Raw genomic sequence first — 14,569 nt, 5'->3', positions numbered from 1 at the left:
TTTTTCTAAGTAGATTTTCCCATTAAAGGATAGAAATTCTGATAGTAATTCTCGATATTCTCTTACTAGTAAATTTACTATGGATTGCTCCACGTTTTGGTCTATTCGAAAAACCACAAGCGATTATCCAATCAAAAGTGTTCGGATAAACATGGTGTTAAATTTATTATGTAAGTGAAGTCGGTCAGTGTGTAAAACAATGCTAAAGGTGAGGCAACCCGAAAGGGCGGCCTCGTTCGTTCGTAATGATCTTGCGTCGCAAGGGCCCAGTGGATCGGTGAGATGGGATTTGAGGTCAGCAGATCTCAGTGTGCAGTTCCACTGCTTCGATAAAAGTGTCGGGATTCTCAAAGTAGCGCAAGGACATGACAGAATGAATGAGAGCTATCGAGCCAATGCTCACAAATAATGAACGAGTACAACTATTATTTCCAATCTAGGATTTTCTTTCTTTATTCTATCGTAAATGTTTATTTTACCACCTACTATAAGAAATTTTAAGATTCGAATTACACGAGTTTCACAGTATAAATAGTTTTCTATCAGCTTTTATGCTTCAAATACAAAACTTTTCTCCAATTTTGAACCTAGACATGTCGCCTTAACAACAAAATTCTCCACACTGGTTGAAACTCACACATTAAAATTTGCAACTCGCGATTTTAATTTTCAACTCGCACTTTTGATTTTTCAACTCGCACTTTTGATTTTTCAACTCGCGATTTTGATTTTTCAACTCGCGATTTTAATTTGCAACTCGCGATTTTAATTTGCAACTCGCGATTTTAATTTGCAACTCGCGATTTTAATTTGCAACTCGCGATTTTCAACTCGCAACTCGCACTTTTATTTGGTTAAAATAGCAACTCGTAACTCGCAACTCGCAAAAACCAACTCGCAACTCGCATATTTGATAGCAACTCGCAACTCGTAAGACCAACTCGCAACTCGTTTGTTAAAAATCCACGTGATCAACTGTAATATGTAATACTTGTTCGTTTGATTATAACATAATTTCAAATTATAACAAAAATTATATTGAGTAAAAAAAAATATAAAACATCTTAGGGTTTTTTTTCGTCATCTCCTATCTATTGTAACTACTATTACTACTAACTATTACTCATTTCCACAACCACTTTCGGTATAAAAATGACCGTAGAGCAAGCTGTACTCTATTGCTCCTATAAAAACGTTACGCGAGCTCAAGACATTAAATTCGTTAAAAAAACTGAATGAAAAAACAGCATTTTTCTCTTGCATCGAAATTAAAATTAAAGTTATGATTAAACCCTTTTGGTTGAAGCAAAAAGACCGTTTGAGAAATCAAGCGCTCGCTGTTTTCAATGGGATATAATATGGAAGAGCCAGAAGGTCAACGTAGCATAAGAATGGAAATTAGAAAAAAAGTATCATCTAAAATAATGTTTATAAAATATCTACTAAAAAAAATTCTGATGTCTGTATCCATGCACTTCAAGAAATGTTCAAGATTCAATCCTTCAAAACATCAAAATAGACCTCTGGTTTTTCTTTTTTGACGTTTGATTCGACTGAATGAGCGACGCGAAGAAGTGTATCTTCTCTCCACCAAGGAGCCATAATTTGCATCGGTAGCGGAAAACGGTGTGTTTGACTGTATCCCATGGGAACAGAAATGGCAGGAATTCCTGATAGGTTACATAACATTCCAATGCTGCAAAAGAGGAGTTTGCTGAAATTAGTAAATGACTTTTAGTCATGGTAAACCATTCGGTTTTTCTGTGTGTCGTTGAAAAAGATGGGTTAAGCCAAAAATCTTAGCATTTTTATGCTTCATTATTTTAGGCTTCTGCTCATTTTCTGACGAAAAAGTTTTTTACAGGAAGTATATCTCAGTGTTCAAAACAGGTTATTTTGTCTGGGATTTTACACAGCACATATTCTTGGGATTTTGGGAAATTGAGACGGCAAAAAGCCTCCAGATGAGATGGAGTTTTTATAAGATATTTTAATAATTGGTCATTTGAAGTAATAACAAGCACAATGCATATTGGACCTACCTATTGATTGATAAATATAGAATGGAACCAAACCCAGGCTAAAGGTTCGACTTCAGGTTAGTAGACCCTTGAGCAGTTTTTGGACCAATGAAAATCTAGAAAAACGGCGATTTCTGGCATTATTCCGGCATTTTCGGCCGGAAAAAAAATTCTCTCAAAAGCTCGAACTCATGTTTTGCATTGTGTTTTGAGCATTGCGAATACGCATCTTTCTGCAAAAAAATCAGAAAAAACTATGGATGAAAATTCAAGAAAATGTCAAAAAACCGGTTTTTCCGGCATATTTCCGGCAGTTTCGGCCGGAGAAAAATGTTTTTCGAAAATCGGGCTCCGTCACATTTTAGGTATTGTCATTTTGCATCAGTGTGCAAAATTTCATTAAAAAATATAAGGTACAGCTCGAGAAATTTAAGAAACAGTCTTTCCGGCGAAAATAGGTTGTTCCAGCGATTTTTAAATAGTTCCGGCTTCAAAAATCAATTTTATTGAAAATTGAAAATAATTGATGGTGGGCATTGCTATTAATAATGTTTTTGAATGAAAAAACAACCAATTATAAGGAAAATCCAGAAACGGCGATTTCCGGCATATTTCCGTAATTTTCGGCCGGAAAATCGGGCTCCGTCACATTTTGGGCATTGCCATTTTGTATCTTTGTGCCAAAAATCAGAAAAACCTAATGAGCCAATCTCGAGAAAACGAACGAACGAACGAACGAACGAACGGACGGACGGACGGACGGACGGACAGCGGTTAATTTATAGGACGTTCAGGTAGGTCCAAAAATGACACGTTCTTTAGACAAAGTAACAAAATTGTTTTATTACTGGTTAACGACCAACCAAATAAAATAGAGCTTGTAAAAACTCCATCTCGTCCCAAAGCCTCTTCACTGAGAAGGAAATCCGTCTGAGATAAGAAGAACTTTTAACAAACGCAGATTCTTTAGAGGTCTGCGATTCAGATTACGATATTTTGAAATGGAGAAACAAACGCGATTGCATTTTCATAAATTAGATCTCAAACAACAACAATATAATCAAAACTTGTGGATCGTGACTTTATACACCTTTTCGACCGTAGTCGCACGGTCAGGCGCGTGCCACTCTGTTATTTAATTTACCAACCTAAAATCGATCCAATCCTTATTTTACACTTTTTTCTATTGTCTTTAGGTGCGAAAAAAAGACTGGGACGGTTTTAGGGCGGTAAAAAGGAAAAAAAATCCACGCGGCAATTGGCGGCTACGGTCGAAACGGTGTATTCTATGAAAATGCCTAGATTAGATACCTTGCCACTTTCATAGTAAGACCAAGATGAGAATATCCATATTTCTCTCTCGATTTCGTAATCTCCGGTAAAAACTCCTCGAAACCTATAAGAAACGTAAAAATTGAAATGTATAGAATATACATGTATCAGAACTGGTTGTTTTTCGAATCATTAAGCTTGATTTTTGGAGCATTACGTGATAGACTAGGCTTCTGCTCATCCTCTAGCGAAAAAAGTTTCTTATAGGAAGTATATCTGTAGAGGTCTGCGATTCAGACTAGTGATAGACGTGACGATAAAATCGACGCTTTCTCTGTTATTGAGTTGATCTATCCACCCAACAAGAAAATTGTTCAACCTTTAATTTAGAAGGTGCTATCATCTACACAAGAAATGAATAATGTAGGAGGCGGAATTAATCTAAATAACGAGGTAAGCCCGGGGCGCTGTAAACAGTGACAGCGGTGTTTACTGTGCCTCTTCCAAACCATATCACCTTCCGTCTACCGCCAAATTGTTGGCTGTAAAGTCAGTAAACCTATCTTGTACGTTGCAAAAACACAGCATACACCCCGATTCATGAATATCATGAATAGTCGAATCATCAAAAATCTTGTTTTATAAATAACGGTACCTGGTAAAATAATGCAATCAACTTTGGTGAAGATATATTTAAAGCCATTGATACATCGAGTACGTTGCCTTGAGCATGTCAAGTATTCGTCAGCAGTTATTGATCTTCCTAATTTCAATGAACCCATGACGTCGATGTTCTAGATGCAAAGATTGTAAAACGAAGTTGTCAAGAACAGTCTAATCATCATTGAATTGTATTGTATTGTAAAAACTTTATTTTAAGTTGACTAAAAGGCAGTAACAAAGGCTAATAAAGGTCACTACTTTACAATTGAAAATTGATATAGTTTCAGCATTTTTTATTCGTTCTTACATGCCAGATGAAATTTGGATCAGTGTGATTTTTTTTTGAAGTAGAGGGTTCTCAGGATAAGTCCAGGGCAGTAGCCAAGGCACAATAGGCAGAGGGTATGTTCGAGTGGTAATGGTACCTTATTCACACCTCAGGGGGGGGGGGATCCGAGAAGAATTTCCAAGGGATCTAAAGGAGGATTATTTCATTTTCGAGGGTTGTAAAAAGTTATTCTAAAATTTCCAAGAATTGAAAGACTGATTTTAGTCGTCCACCCTCACTTTAAGGTACGAAAAGAATTTTTCAAAGGGTTCTTTTACAATTTTTTCTATTTTCCACACATTTCTAAGAATCTTTTCTCGACTTGAAAAGGTTCGTCCACCCCTGTATGGAAATTTGATGAAACATCCCATTGAAGGCCATACCAGTTCATCTGCATGGTTGCAATAAATGATTTCATTTGAATTGGACATTTCGCTTCCCAATATCTTTGCCAAGGCTCGCATTGATTCCTGAAAAAATTAAAATGATGGGAAATGTTAAATTGGTGATACTACAGAGGACTACAGCTTATTAGAACTCGTATTATTCGAATCTTTTTTTAATTCGAACTTATTCCCAACCCCCGTCAAAGAGAAATCCTCTTAATATCGGGTTACTTCTATAATTCGAATTTCTCTGTTATTCGAACAAATAATATTCCCTGTTCGAGTTCGAATTAGAGAATGTCAACTGTATGAAGAAATCATCGGAGATGAATTAAAAAAAAATTAGTTGATGCTTTGTAATAGATAGCAAGGAGGATTCAGTTTCAGTTTAGATAGATGTATGCTACCTTACTGATAAACCTAAGAATCAAAATATCGAAAGGTTTTCTTTGAGAGAGAGAGAGCACTTTATTAAAGACAATTGATATCAAAACAATGGCTTACCGCTTTTTCAGGTATATGGATATCAACAACGGTTGCATTGTGTTTTTCTTTCAAAGTTTCAATTGCTGAATGTATTGAACATCGAACACAATATTATAAAAATTTTAGGGATTGGAATCTCACCCCAGATAGCCTAGTTAACTAAGCCCGTATTCACAAGGCTTATGACAATATAGCGTTTTCGACGCTTTAAAGATTTTTTTGAGTAAAACTTACCATCAGAATCAAATCAAACTAGCTTAGATTTCTAGGCTACACCCCAGATTATTATCGAGAGACAAATACCTTTTCAAACTGGGCTACTTTTCCACATATTCAGCACCGCTACAAATGTCAAGAATAAAATCATAAATCTCAAAATTACGTACCTTTTAGGAGAGCAACTTTGATTTCTGGGTGACAGTGCTGAGGGATAAAATAAAAAAGAAATTTTAGAATTGCTGGTTTAAAATTTGGTATTAACACGAGCATGGTGTGGCAACCTAGACAGTTCAAATTTTGGAAAGACATGGCAGTGTCTGTTGGTGGCCAAAAATGGCACTTTTCCAGTGTTTTTTTCCACTGAAAAGGCTGTTTTTACCAAAATGCAAGTGATTTAAGGAGGGCAGCGTTCGATAAACGGACCCTAAAAGGGCATAAGGGCATGAAAAATGGCCTGCTAGAATGGACACAAAGTTAGAATACATTGTCTGAAAAGGAGCAGTATAGTGGGGAACAAATCTATCACTTTTGAGAAGATCACGACTTCCTATGAAGTTGATTTCCAGGAGATTAAACCAAAAGGATAAATGAATAAAACAACAGAGCGATTACCTCAACAGTTTGAGGGTCAAATCCGATTTTGAATCCGGACAAATCGGTATTGTCGAAATCTCCAACGTGAACGGGTGGTTGCATTAATGCTAAGGAAAAATTAATAAATTGTAAGAAATTTCTTTGTAAGTATCAACTTTTTAAACGAATTGTTACAGTCTACACGCTTTCTTTATAAGAACATCCACATTTTTGAAGCATTCGGATGTTCTTAAATTTTTGAGTTTTAAGCCTAAAAATGTTCTTAACATGTTCTTATTTTCGTCATTTTTTGAGTATTTTTTGTCCATTTTTCTAAGAAATTGGGTGTTTTAAAGTCCGCAAAGCTTTAAAATGTTCTTCACTTGTTCTTAACATTTTGGCCATCGAAACCTTGTGTTTTTTTATAGTTTGTTCTTATAAAAAAACGTGTATCAAATATAATTTTGATAACTGTTAACCACTTTCGGTGTACGAATAACATGAAAAAAAGCAACTGTAAAAATGTTAAAAGTTTTATATCATTTAATTAGCGTTCCCACAGATACAAAGAGTTAATATCATAGTGAATAGCATTTTTTTAGATCCAAGGGCTTATGGTGTGAGAGATGTACACAGTGAGGTTTAAAAAAGAAAAATAGCGGCGGATCATGAGATGGGAATTCAAATCTAGGAGAGAGAGAGTGTCTCTTTTAGCCATACTCCTTATAGAGAGATGAAGAGTTTCCGTCATAAATTTTAAACTCCCCTTAGATCCGCCACTGATAAACACATCCCTGTCTCACAGCCCTGGTGAGGATTTCTGGTGAGGAAATTCTATTGTTCGTAAGTCGAAATATCCAATTGGGGATTGTTTTGGAATACATTTTTCCCGTTGAATTTCAGATGGGGATGAAATCAAAGTCAATTTCTTAGTGAGGCTGAAATCTTCGGGTAATTTTGGTAAATTTGCCTGTGAACAGGCTTAGCACGTCTGTGATACGGGGGTGTGAAAATTCGTACTTTTCTCGTCATCTTCATCTTTACCGGCAAGATATCCGTAAGCCAAAGCTGTGTCTCGCACTGAACAACATAATGGACCTATGAAAAAACAGATAGAAGAAAGCTGAATACTCCAGATAAAATAAGGTGTGAAGGAAGGCTATCAAATTTAGTGTTGTACCAGCTGCAAACTGCAAAGTTATTCAGATGGAGAACACTTCCTGTTCCGGGAAAAAATGATTTATCCATAAAAAATTTGCTCATACCAGTATGTCCAATAGTTTGTCCATTCGAGAACATACCACTTGACGTGTATCGTCCATATGTAGCTGAAAAAAGTATAATAATGTTAAGTATTGAGATTTTTATGTTTGGTAAAGTTACGTACTTTAATCAGATTAACTTTCGCGAGATTAAATTTCGCGAATTTTCGCAATTTTCGCGAAATAAAAACTTGCAAAAACGCGTGAGAATCCTGATTCCCGAAATTTCTGACTAATTTAAAATCGCGTTTTCGGCGGAGAAACCAGTCCAAAGTCTCCATTTGCTGTTTTCAGGCTTATTCGCGAAATTAAATCCACGCGAAACTTCTCAAAACTCTGACTCACGAAATTAAATCCGGAAAATTTTGCGATTTTTTTTGCTCGGGAAATTTAATCTCGCGAAATTTAATCCGATTAAAGTAGTTTCCGCCATTATGGAAACAAACGGTTCAAGATGTACGTCGCCAGGCGATCCCTTACGAAAATAATTTGCTTCCAAAACGAAACCATCAAGAATTATTTAACTTTTGCCATAACAACAACTGTAATTTTTTTTTTGAGTATTCCTTTTTCGTTTATTGTTGTGATTAAAATTTATAACGTTTTCAAAGTAATTTTCATGACCAAAAAGTAGATTTTCGTAAGAATTCTTAAAGGGAATGACAAAATCAAAAAAAGTCACAAAGGCTATTACCTTAAAATTTTTAATCTGATCTATGGCAAACATATTACCAAGTTATCAATTGCTTCTATACTACTCCACAGAGAGATGCAGCAGACATAGAAATAAGACCAAAACGGAATTCCCATAAAAAAAGCTTACACAGCCTGAAAGTAGATTTTTCAAAAATTGACGTCAATTATCACGTAACGTCAAAGATTATGACCTCAAATATAATATTTGTAGCTTTGATTTCTAACTTCATTCCGTTCCAAAAATTTGGATATAGAGCTGCGCTGAATAGCGATATAGCGAGAATAATGAGTTTTATGGATAATTTCGAGGCCAAAATGGCCCAAATTGAATTTCAAGAAATGTATGGCGATACTGTAAGTATCCTAAAAATTTCTCCTTCGAATTTTCCGCGTTTTATTTCTGCCAAAAACTAAAGAAAACGTGGAATTATTTCGTAGTTTGAGAAGCGTCAAATATCTAAGGGAAGAGTCAATTACTCATTTCAAAAGAGAATTCCATTCTTTAAGCCTGCTAATAAACCTACTAATGACAGTTTATTTCGTATCTAAAATACTTCTACCTCTTTTCTTTTAAGTTGTTGGTGAGTGTTCGCCGTTATCAAAGACTTGTGGCAAAACTTGGTTTGCCCTCAAGCGTCGTTCGTGAGAACTGCAAGTATTACATCAGTATCGCTCAAAAAGAGTTTTTCAAGTCTGTTGGAGACACGGTAAGAACTTGTTCAGTATCACTACACTCCTTAAAAGTAAACTTTTCAACTAAACCGACTAGTGGAAGTCTCATTTCGAGAACCACGAGTTAACCATAGCAAAATTCCTTGGAAATCAAAATTTATTCCTCAATAGAAAGAACAGCGATCAAATAATGGTTTTTATTTTATTCCAATTTTAGTTCCTTGTTGATGCAGATCATTACTACTGCCTTCTTGACCAGCTTCGATTTATGGAATCTAAGATACAAAAAGTCATCAGAGATTCACAGAAAGAAGAATTAGTCAAACCTGCTCCAACCGAGTTCAAAGTCCTGTATGGCGACACTGTGAGTATAATTTTTTTAAATTGAAATAGACGATACTAAAAACCAATCAATATACGTGTCTCATTAAGCTCTGACATTTTCTAAAAATAAAATTCGAATAAAAATCCAGTATAATTCTACATATGATGAAACCCCGAGAAAAAGTCTTTCAGCCTAAACTAAACACAAATAGAAAAATTTAGCAAAGAAGAGAATTTGCTTGTGATAACCATCACTTCAAAGGAGCGTTATAGAGACTTGCCCAATTGAAAACCGAATGATTTATTGGATTTACATTATTTCCAGTTATTGGTCGATGTTACACACTATGCTGAATTGATTGAACAAATGTACACTAACATTGAATTCGAAGCCCAATTCGTTCGCTTACCAACACGCGATTACCGATACGTTCCTTTTGATAGCGTAAGTCAAAACCAATTCTGGTGGATACTTTTCATTGAACGAAATGTAAAAAAAAGATCAACTAAAGTGAAAAATTAACAAAGTCGGTAGCCCCGATTAAAAGAATTTGAGATTTAAACAACAATTTTTCCAAATTAATGTTGAGATTAAAACCATTACTTAGAGGGATCAATATTAAAAAATTATTTTCTTCATTTCTTATAGATCTTAATGGATGCTCATCATTATTTCGACTTGTTGCACGCCGTCACCGTCTTGATTGACGCAGGCGAGAGTGATGTCATCAAATGGAACGGTGGTGATCGTATCATCAAGTGGGACAACAAGAAAACCGGCGAATTCATCTTTGTACAATAGATCCATCATCTATTCTAATATCATCAAAGCAAAATAAAAATCAAAAACCATCACATATAACTTTGTCTGTGTTTCTTATTCCAGTAAGAATCCCTTAGGAATATCTTCAAAATTCACATACTTAATTTACAAGCAATAATGAATACTTAATAATCTAAAACAAACTAAATTCATTTGTGCTACCTTGGACATGGTGCTAGCAATTGAATGAATTTGTTATGAATATGTCGAAGAGAAAAGGACAAACTGATCAGCCCTCCATATGTTTTACTTAATGCTAGAATAATACCATCAAATTTAGACTAGTTTAGACTTTAAGGTAGTGCCCAGTAGTCAGTTTAAAGAAATCTGGCAAGTTTTGGAGCTTGATAAACATTCCTTGAGACGGTCAATCGATGGTAAGAATAGATAAGCAGAATTGAAATTAATTTACACTACTGCTACTATTAAATATGTTCACTAATTCATCATTTTGAATTTTTTTTAACACAAAAAAGAAACACATTTTGCAAATATTGATTTTTAAAACTCAATTTGGAGTTGAGTATTTTGGCCGTATAACGACAACGCACGCAGAAAATTGCTTGGAATTTCATTGGACGTAGCTAGTAAGTGTTTTTACTATAATGATCTAAGAAACAAATACCTTTTAAACCGACAACTCCGCACGCAGATGCAGGAATTCGAATCGAGCCTCCCCCGTCTGTTCCCAATGCTACTGGACAATAACCTATAAATAAGAAAAACCGTAAATTAGTCTAATGTTGACATCTCTCATCTAATTTCGACACCCTTCTTTAAAGACAAGAAGATTATGAAAGTTGGAATCTTTGATTGAAAAAGGGTTTTTTTCCTCCCTGGAGGTTCCAATCTTCCATTTAATCCCTGCTCTAAAGGGTTTCGGAATTAGATGAGGGATGTCGACATTAGGCCAACTTACGATATGTAAGAGTACACTTGAAAGGGAAAGTAACATTAATCCATCTTGATTAATATGTTAGAATTCATCGAAACTTAAATGTAATCGGAAGTTTGAAAAAAAGGAAATGATGCCTCCAAAGCATAGAGTTCAGAATCTTTGGAACGCCATGATTGCTTTACTCCGAACAAATTGATATTTTGGTGTTGTTGATCTCCTAAAGCTGTTTTTCTTATCAAAAGGGGAGATCTGTTTCAGTATTATCATCCTGGTATCAAAAGATCTTGGGTTCTTTTCCAAGTCCAACAAATAAAAAGAGCAAAGAAGAGTGGTTGCTTTTAGTCTACTTTGCCAAGAGCAGGAGGTGATTACATTATGAGGAAATGATTTCTAACCTGCAGCAATAGCAGATGCGGATCCACCAGAGCTTCCACCAGCTGCATATTTAGGGTTGTACGGGTTTCGATTAGCACCATGGTGTCTTTGAAAGAAAAGTGGAATAAATCGTAACAAAGATATAGGTAATTGGCTCTTGTGCAGTTACAGTTTATTTGAAATTTTCAAGTCTATCTTTAGTCTGATTTAAACCACTAATTAGAAATATCTGAGTTTCGTGGCTAGCATTGTTTGTATAAGCACAGCTCGTTCAATTTCCTTGTTTTGTGAGGCTATTAGTCCTTTTCATTAGTGAAATGATAGAAATTGGACTAATGTCTCTCCATTAGCGACCGTGTGCAGTGGTAGAGCATCCGGCTATGGTGCGCAAGGTTGTGGGTTCAACCCCCAGCTGGGTCATGCCAAAGATTTCCAAAATGGTACTTGATACCTCTCTGCTTGATGCTCAGCAATTAAGAGAAGGATCAAGGGTAAGTGGAGCAATCCAGGGAGAAAGAGTGGCGCCCTCCCCTACCTTCGGGTAGAAACCTACCAAAAGAGCGGCCATCGGGTCGTCTCCGACTGCGGTCGCAGACTTACTTACTATATCCATTCACATTTCAAAACTTGCTTTAATCAACAAAACTGTGAAAGCACAGTTACAATCATGGACAAAATGTTGTAGACTTTTCAAAAATCCTTGAATAATTTCTAAAGAAGCTCTGAAACCATATGTTGTTTTTATTGGATTTCGAGATATTGGATGACAAATCCAGAGGCTGGATCCACTCAAGATTGAAGAATTGAATTTTTGTCGTCAGGCCTTTTTTAATCTGAGATTGAAGTTTCAATGAGTTTTCCTCTTCAAATCTTTTGAGAAGACATCTAATTTGACCATATTTGAGAAGGTTTAATCAATTATAAACAACTTCTCACAGCTCTCTGTTGCACCCACCACCTGTGTGGCTGAGGTTCACCCATTTTCAGTTATTTTCAGAAAATTTTGAAAATTCTACATGCTTTTTATCCACGGTTGTACCTAACCGATTATGCCGATACCGATTTTGACAACACTCAGTAAAATAAATAAAATTCATGATATGCACCATTCCAACGTCTTCCACGGACCCAACAGCTGATTGGTTGTATTCTTGTAAGTGACGTAAAATCAGTCAATACGTCACTTTCAGCCTATCTGCTGTTGGGTCCGTGGAAGACATTGATAGCATATATGAATAGAGTCATACTTTGAGGGGTTGATTCCGAAGGCACCGATTCCACACTGATGCATGTTGGTTATACCAATAAAAACAGCACCACCTGCTCTTAATTTCTTCACCAGACCTCCTTCTGATGATTGGTCATAAATATGATCTAATGAGGACATTGGGAAACCATTACGTAAATGGTAACCACCCTGAAAGTGAAATTAATTTCAAAAGTTAGACGTCGCTTCACTTCGCAAGGGGCTTTTCCAGAAAGTTTTTGTACATAGGGGGTATAGGTGGATATATTGGATATTTTGTCCAGGGGGGGGAGGTGAAAAATCTGCAAAATTTGCCTTGTTTTAGGGGCAAACTTGCTCTGCTTAGGGGCGATTTCGAATGTCCATGGGGGTCAACTGTTGCTTGTCCGGGGGATGAGATCGGTACTGGGGGTCATAATTCACAATGTCCGGGGAGGGGGGTAAATTTCTAAAAAATGTTATATCCCCCCCCCATATTCAAATGTTTTCTGGAAGAGTCCAAGATAGGCTTCTTAAAGAAATTAAGAAACTAGGAAAGAATGTTGAAACCATGTTCCTTATCGGCCTATTTACGCCGACACTTATAACGACGAGGGTAAAATTTTCTTCCATTTTTAGCCCGGCCTTAATTAGTCTGAATCGCAGACCTCTACAAAACCCCATGTAGTATAGGTCTGCTTAATGATCTACCAACCGCTTTCCGGTTCGCAAAGGAAATCTTGGCGAGCTAATAATTTGATTGACATTGATGCGTACGCAAAAACGATCATTTCGAACGTTTTCAATGGAATGTTTACGTTCGAAATTCGAATCCCAGACCAGAAAAACAAAACAGAAAAAAGATAAAAACAATCTGATGCGCGCATTATGTACAGTCTGTAGATTTATTTTCGACTTTTGCTTTTATAAGATATCTGGTCTGTAAATTTATCAAAACTTTTCCATCAGCTCTTCGGTCGAAGCTCAAAAAATACAAATATGAACACAAAAGTGATAGAAAACAACCAGAAACACTCCAATCTCTTCAAAGAGTTGAAGCTAAGTACCTGAAAGATACAAAGGCCACACAGTATTAAAAAGTGAAATGCCAAAGCTGAAGAAAAGTTCTTTGTTTGTTTTAACATTTAAAGGCCCTTGTTGAAGGAACAACAACACTCCCTTTTGTAGAATCATAAAGAACTAATGTGATTGTCAGAAATATTCAATATGACCCCCAAAATGTACTGTATATACATAACTAGAATACCTTGAAATAATCTGCAACATATCTGTAGAACTGACAAAACAATTATCTGGAGCCAAAGTGATCAACGAATCCAGTGTGGTAAAAAATTATACACTCATACAAGTCCAAATTCAAGCATCAAAATGTAGTTTTATGAAGCAAAATTTTGTTGGTGCACACAGAAGATACACCAGGGCACTTAAATTCAATAAATCTAATTTCTCATCTTTTACAAAATCTCCACATTAAACAAGAAAGAAGGAAGAAAAACAAGCAAACTTCCTTCCACCTACTTTTTTTTCGAAATCCAAATATATTTTCCAATCTATGATTTGGTGCCTCACAGAAAACTTAAACATTACGTAATGTAATATTTGTAGACACTCGCCAGCTAAACATGTCTTTAGCCGTATATCAGCTAAAGGCGGCAAATCTCTGGACAAAGGAAATATAGCTTATTAAGCATCCTCTATAAGGAGCACGAATCCGTTAGTGGATGCCAGCAGCCTAGGCCTTAATCTAACTCCGATCCATTACGACGGCCCTTATTACGCCAGCGACGAAAAAAATTACTCAAATAAGAGCCTAGGTAAACATAGCCGATAAGGGATCTTCGACAAAAAACTTTCGAATTTTTTATCGCGCGCGCAAATTCGCAACTTTAAAAGTACAGTTTTGAAATAGCTTTGATAAAAAACTCATTTTTCATTGGCCAGCACGCTGCCTTTTCCTTCGAAATGTTGCGACTTCATCCCGTCATTTTAACTTTCGTTTTGATTAACAATATCAATGCAGGTATGAACAAACTCAATGTTGATGCACAAATAGACAAAAATTCAACGATGACGGGTGGGAAGGCGATGGCGGACAAGATTGGAGGAAATTGTGTTTCAAAGATGTAAAAATTGGATTTGAAAAATTTAGGCCGATAAGAGCAGGGGGGGGGGGGGGGGTCTGAAGCTTATCGGCCCGATGCCGATAAAAAAGTTTTTTGTCGAAGACCCCTAAGGTATATCTTTAGTAAAGCCTCGTATGCTCAGTTTCTACTCCTCGTATGAAATATATTTCGTGTTTTAGACTGGAGTCGTTTATAGTCCATG

General features: G+C 36.1%; 2 protein-coding genes across 2 annotated transcripts in view; one reads left to right on the top strand and one right to left on the bottom strand.

The window, feature by feature from the left end:
• Positions 1–971: 971 nt before the first annotated feature.
• Positions 972–14,569, bottom strand: part of LOC136802326 (uncharacterized) — a 33,242-nt gene continuing 19,644 nt past the window's right edge. Inside the window, exons 8-19 of the mRNA XM_067059045.1 lie at positions 12,246–12,415; positions 11,019–11,104; positions 10,351–10,434; positions 7,214–7,276; positions 6,969–7,046; positions 5,988–6,076; positions 5,543–5,579; positions 5,175–5,239; positions 4,668–4,754; positions 3,949–4,087; positions 3,333–3,417; positions 972–1,696 (exon numbers count right to left, since the gene is read on the bottom strand). Coding sequence (XP_066915146.1) covers positions 1,495–1,696; positions 3,333–3,417; positions 3,949–4,087; positions 4,668–4,754; positions 5,175–5,239; positions 5,543–5,579; positions 5,988–6,076; positions 6,969–7,046; positions 7,214–7,276; positions 10,351–10,434; positions 11,019–11,104; positions 12,246–12,415 — 1,185 coding nt within the window. The 3' untranslated portion in view covers positions 972–1,494. The remainder of the gene's footprint in view (positions 1,697–3,332; positions 3,418–3,948; positions 4,088–4,667; positions 4,755–5,174; positions 5,240–5,542; positions 5,580–5,987; positions 6,077–6,968; positions 7,047–7,213; positions 7,277–10,350; positions 10,435–11,018; positions 11,105–12,245; positions 12,416–14,569) is intronic.
• On the top strand, positions 8,176–9,709 carry LOC136802411 (uncharacterized). Its single transcript, XM_067059146.1, has 5 exons — positions 8,176–8,260; positions 8,482–8,613; positions 8,796–8,942; positions 9,228–9,347; positions 9,552–9,709. The coding sequence occupies exons 1-5, from the start codon at positions 8,192–8,194 to the stop codon at positions 9,702–9,704; spliced, it is 621 nt and encodes a 206-aa protein (XP_066915247.1). The 5' UTR covers positions 8,176–8,191; the 3' UTR covers positions 9,705–9,709.

Source organism: Clytia hemisphaerica, unplaced genomic scaffold, assembly GCF_902728285.1.
Source record: "Clytia hemisphaerica strain Z4C2 unplaced genomic scaffold, Clytia hemisphaerica genome assembly, whole genome shotgun sequence".
In the NCBI taxonomy this organism is placed as follows: domain Eukaryota; kingdom Metazoa; phylum Cnidaria; class Hydrozoa; order Leptothecata; family Clytiidae; genus Clytia; species Clytia hemisphaerica.
Note: the sequence above shows the minus strand (reverse complement) of the source record. Positions and strands in the feature narration are given on the sequence as shown.

Excerpts from the sequence above, each read along its gene's own strand:
- LOC136802411 (XM_067059146.1), top strand. The coding sequence starts at position 8,192 with ATGAGTTTTATGGATAATTTCGAGGCCAAAATGGCCCAAATTGAATTT. Across the intron at positions 8,943-9,227 it reads AAGTCCTGTATGGCGACACT|TTATTGGTCGATGTTACACA; the intron begins GTGAGTATAATT and ends CATTATTTCCAG. Across the intron at positions 9,348-9,551 it reads GATACGTTCCTTTTGATAGC|ATCTTAATGGATGCTCATCA; the intron begins GTAAGTCAAAAC and ends CATTTCTTATAG.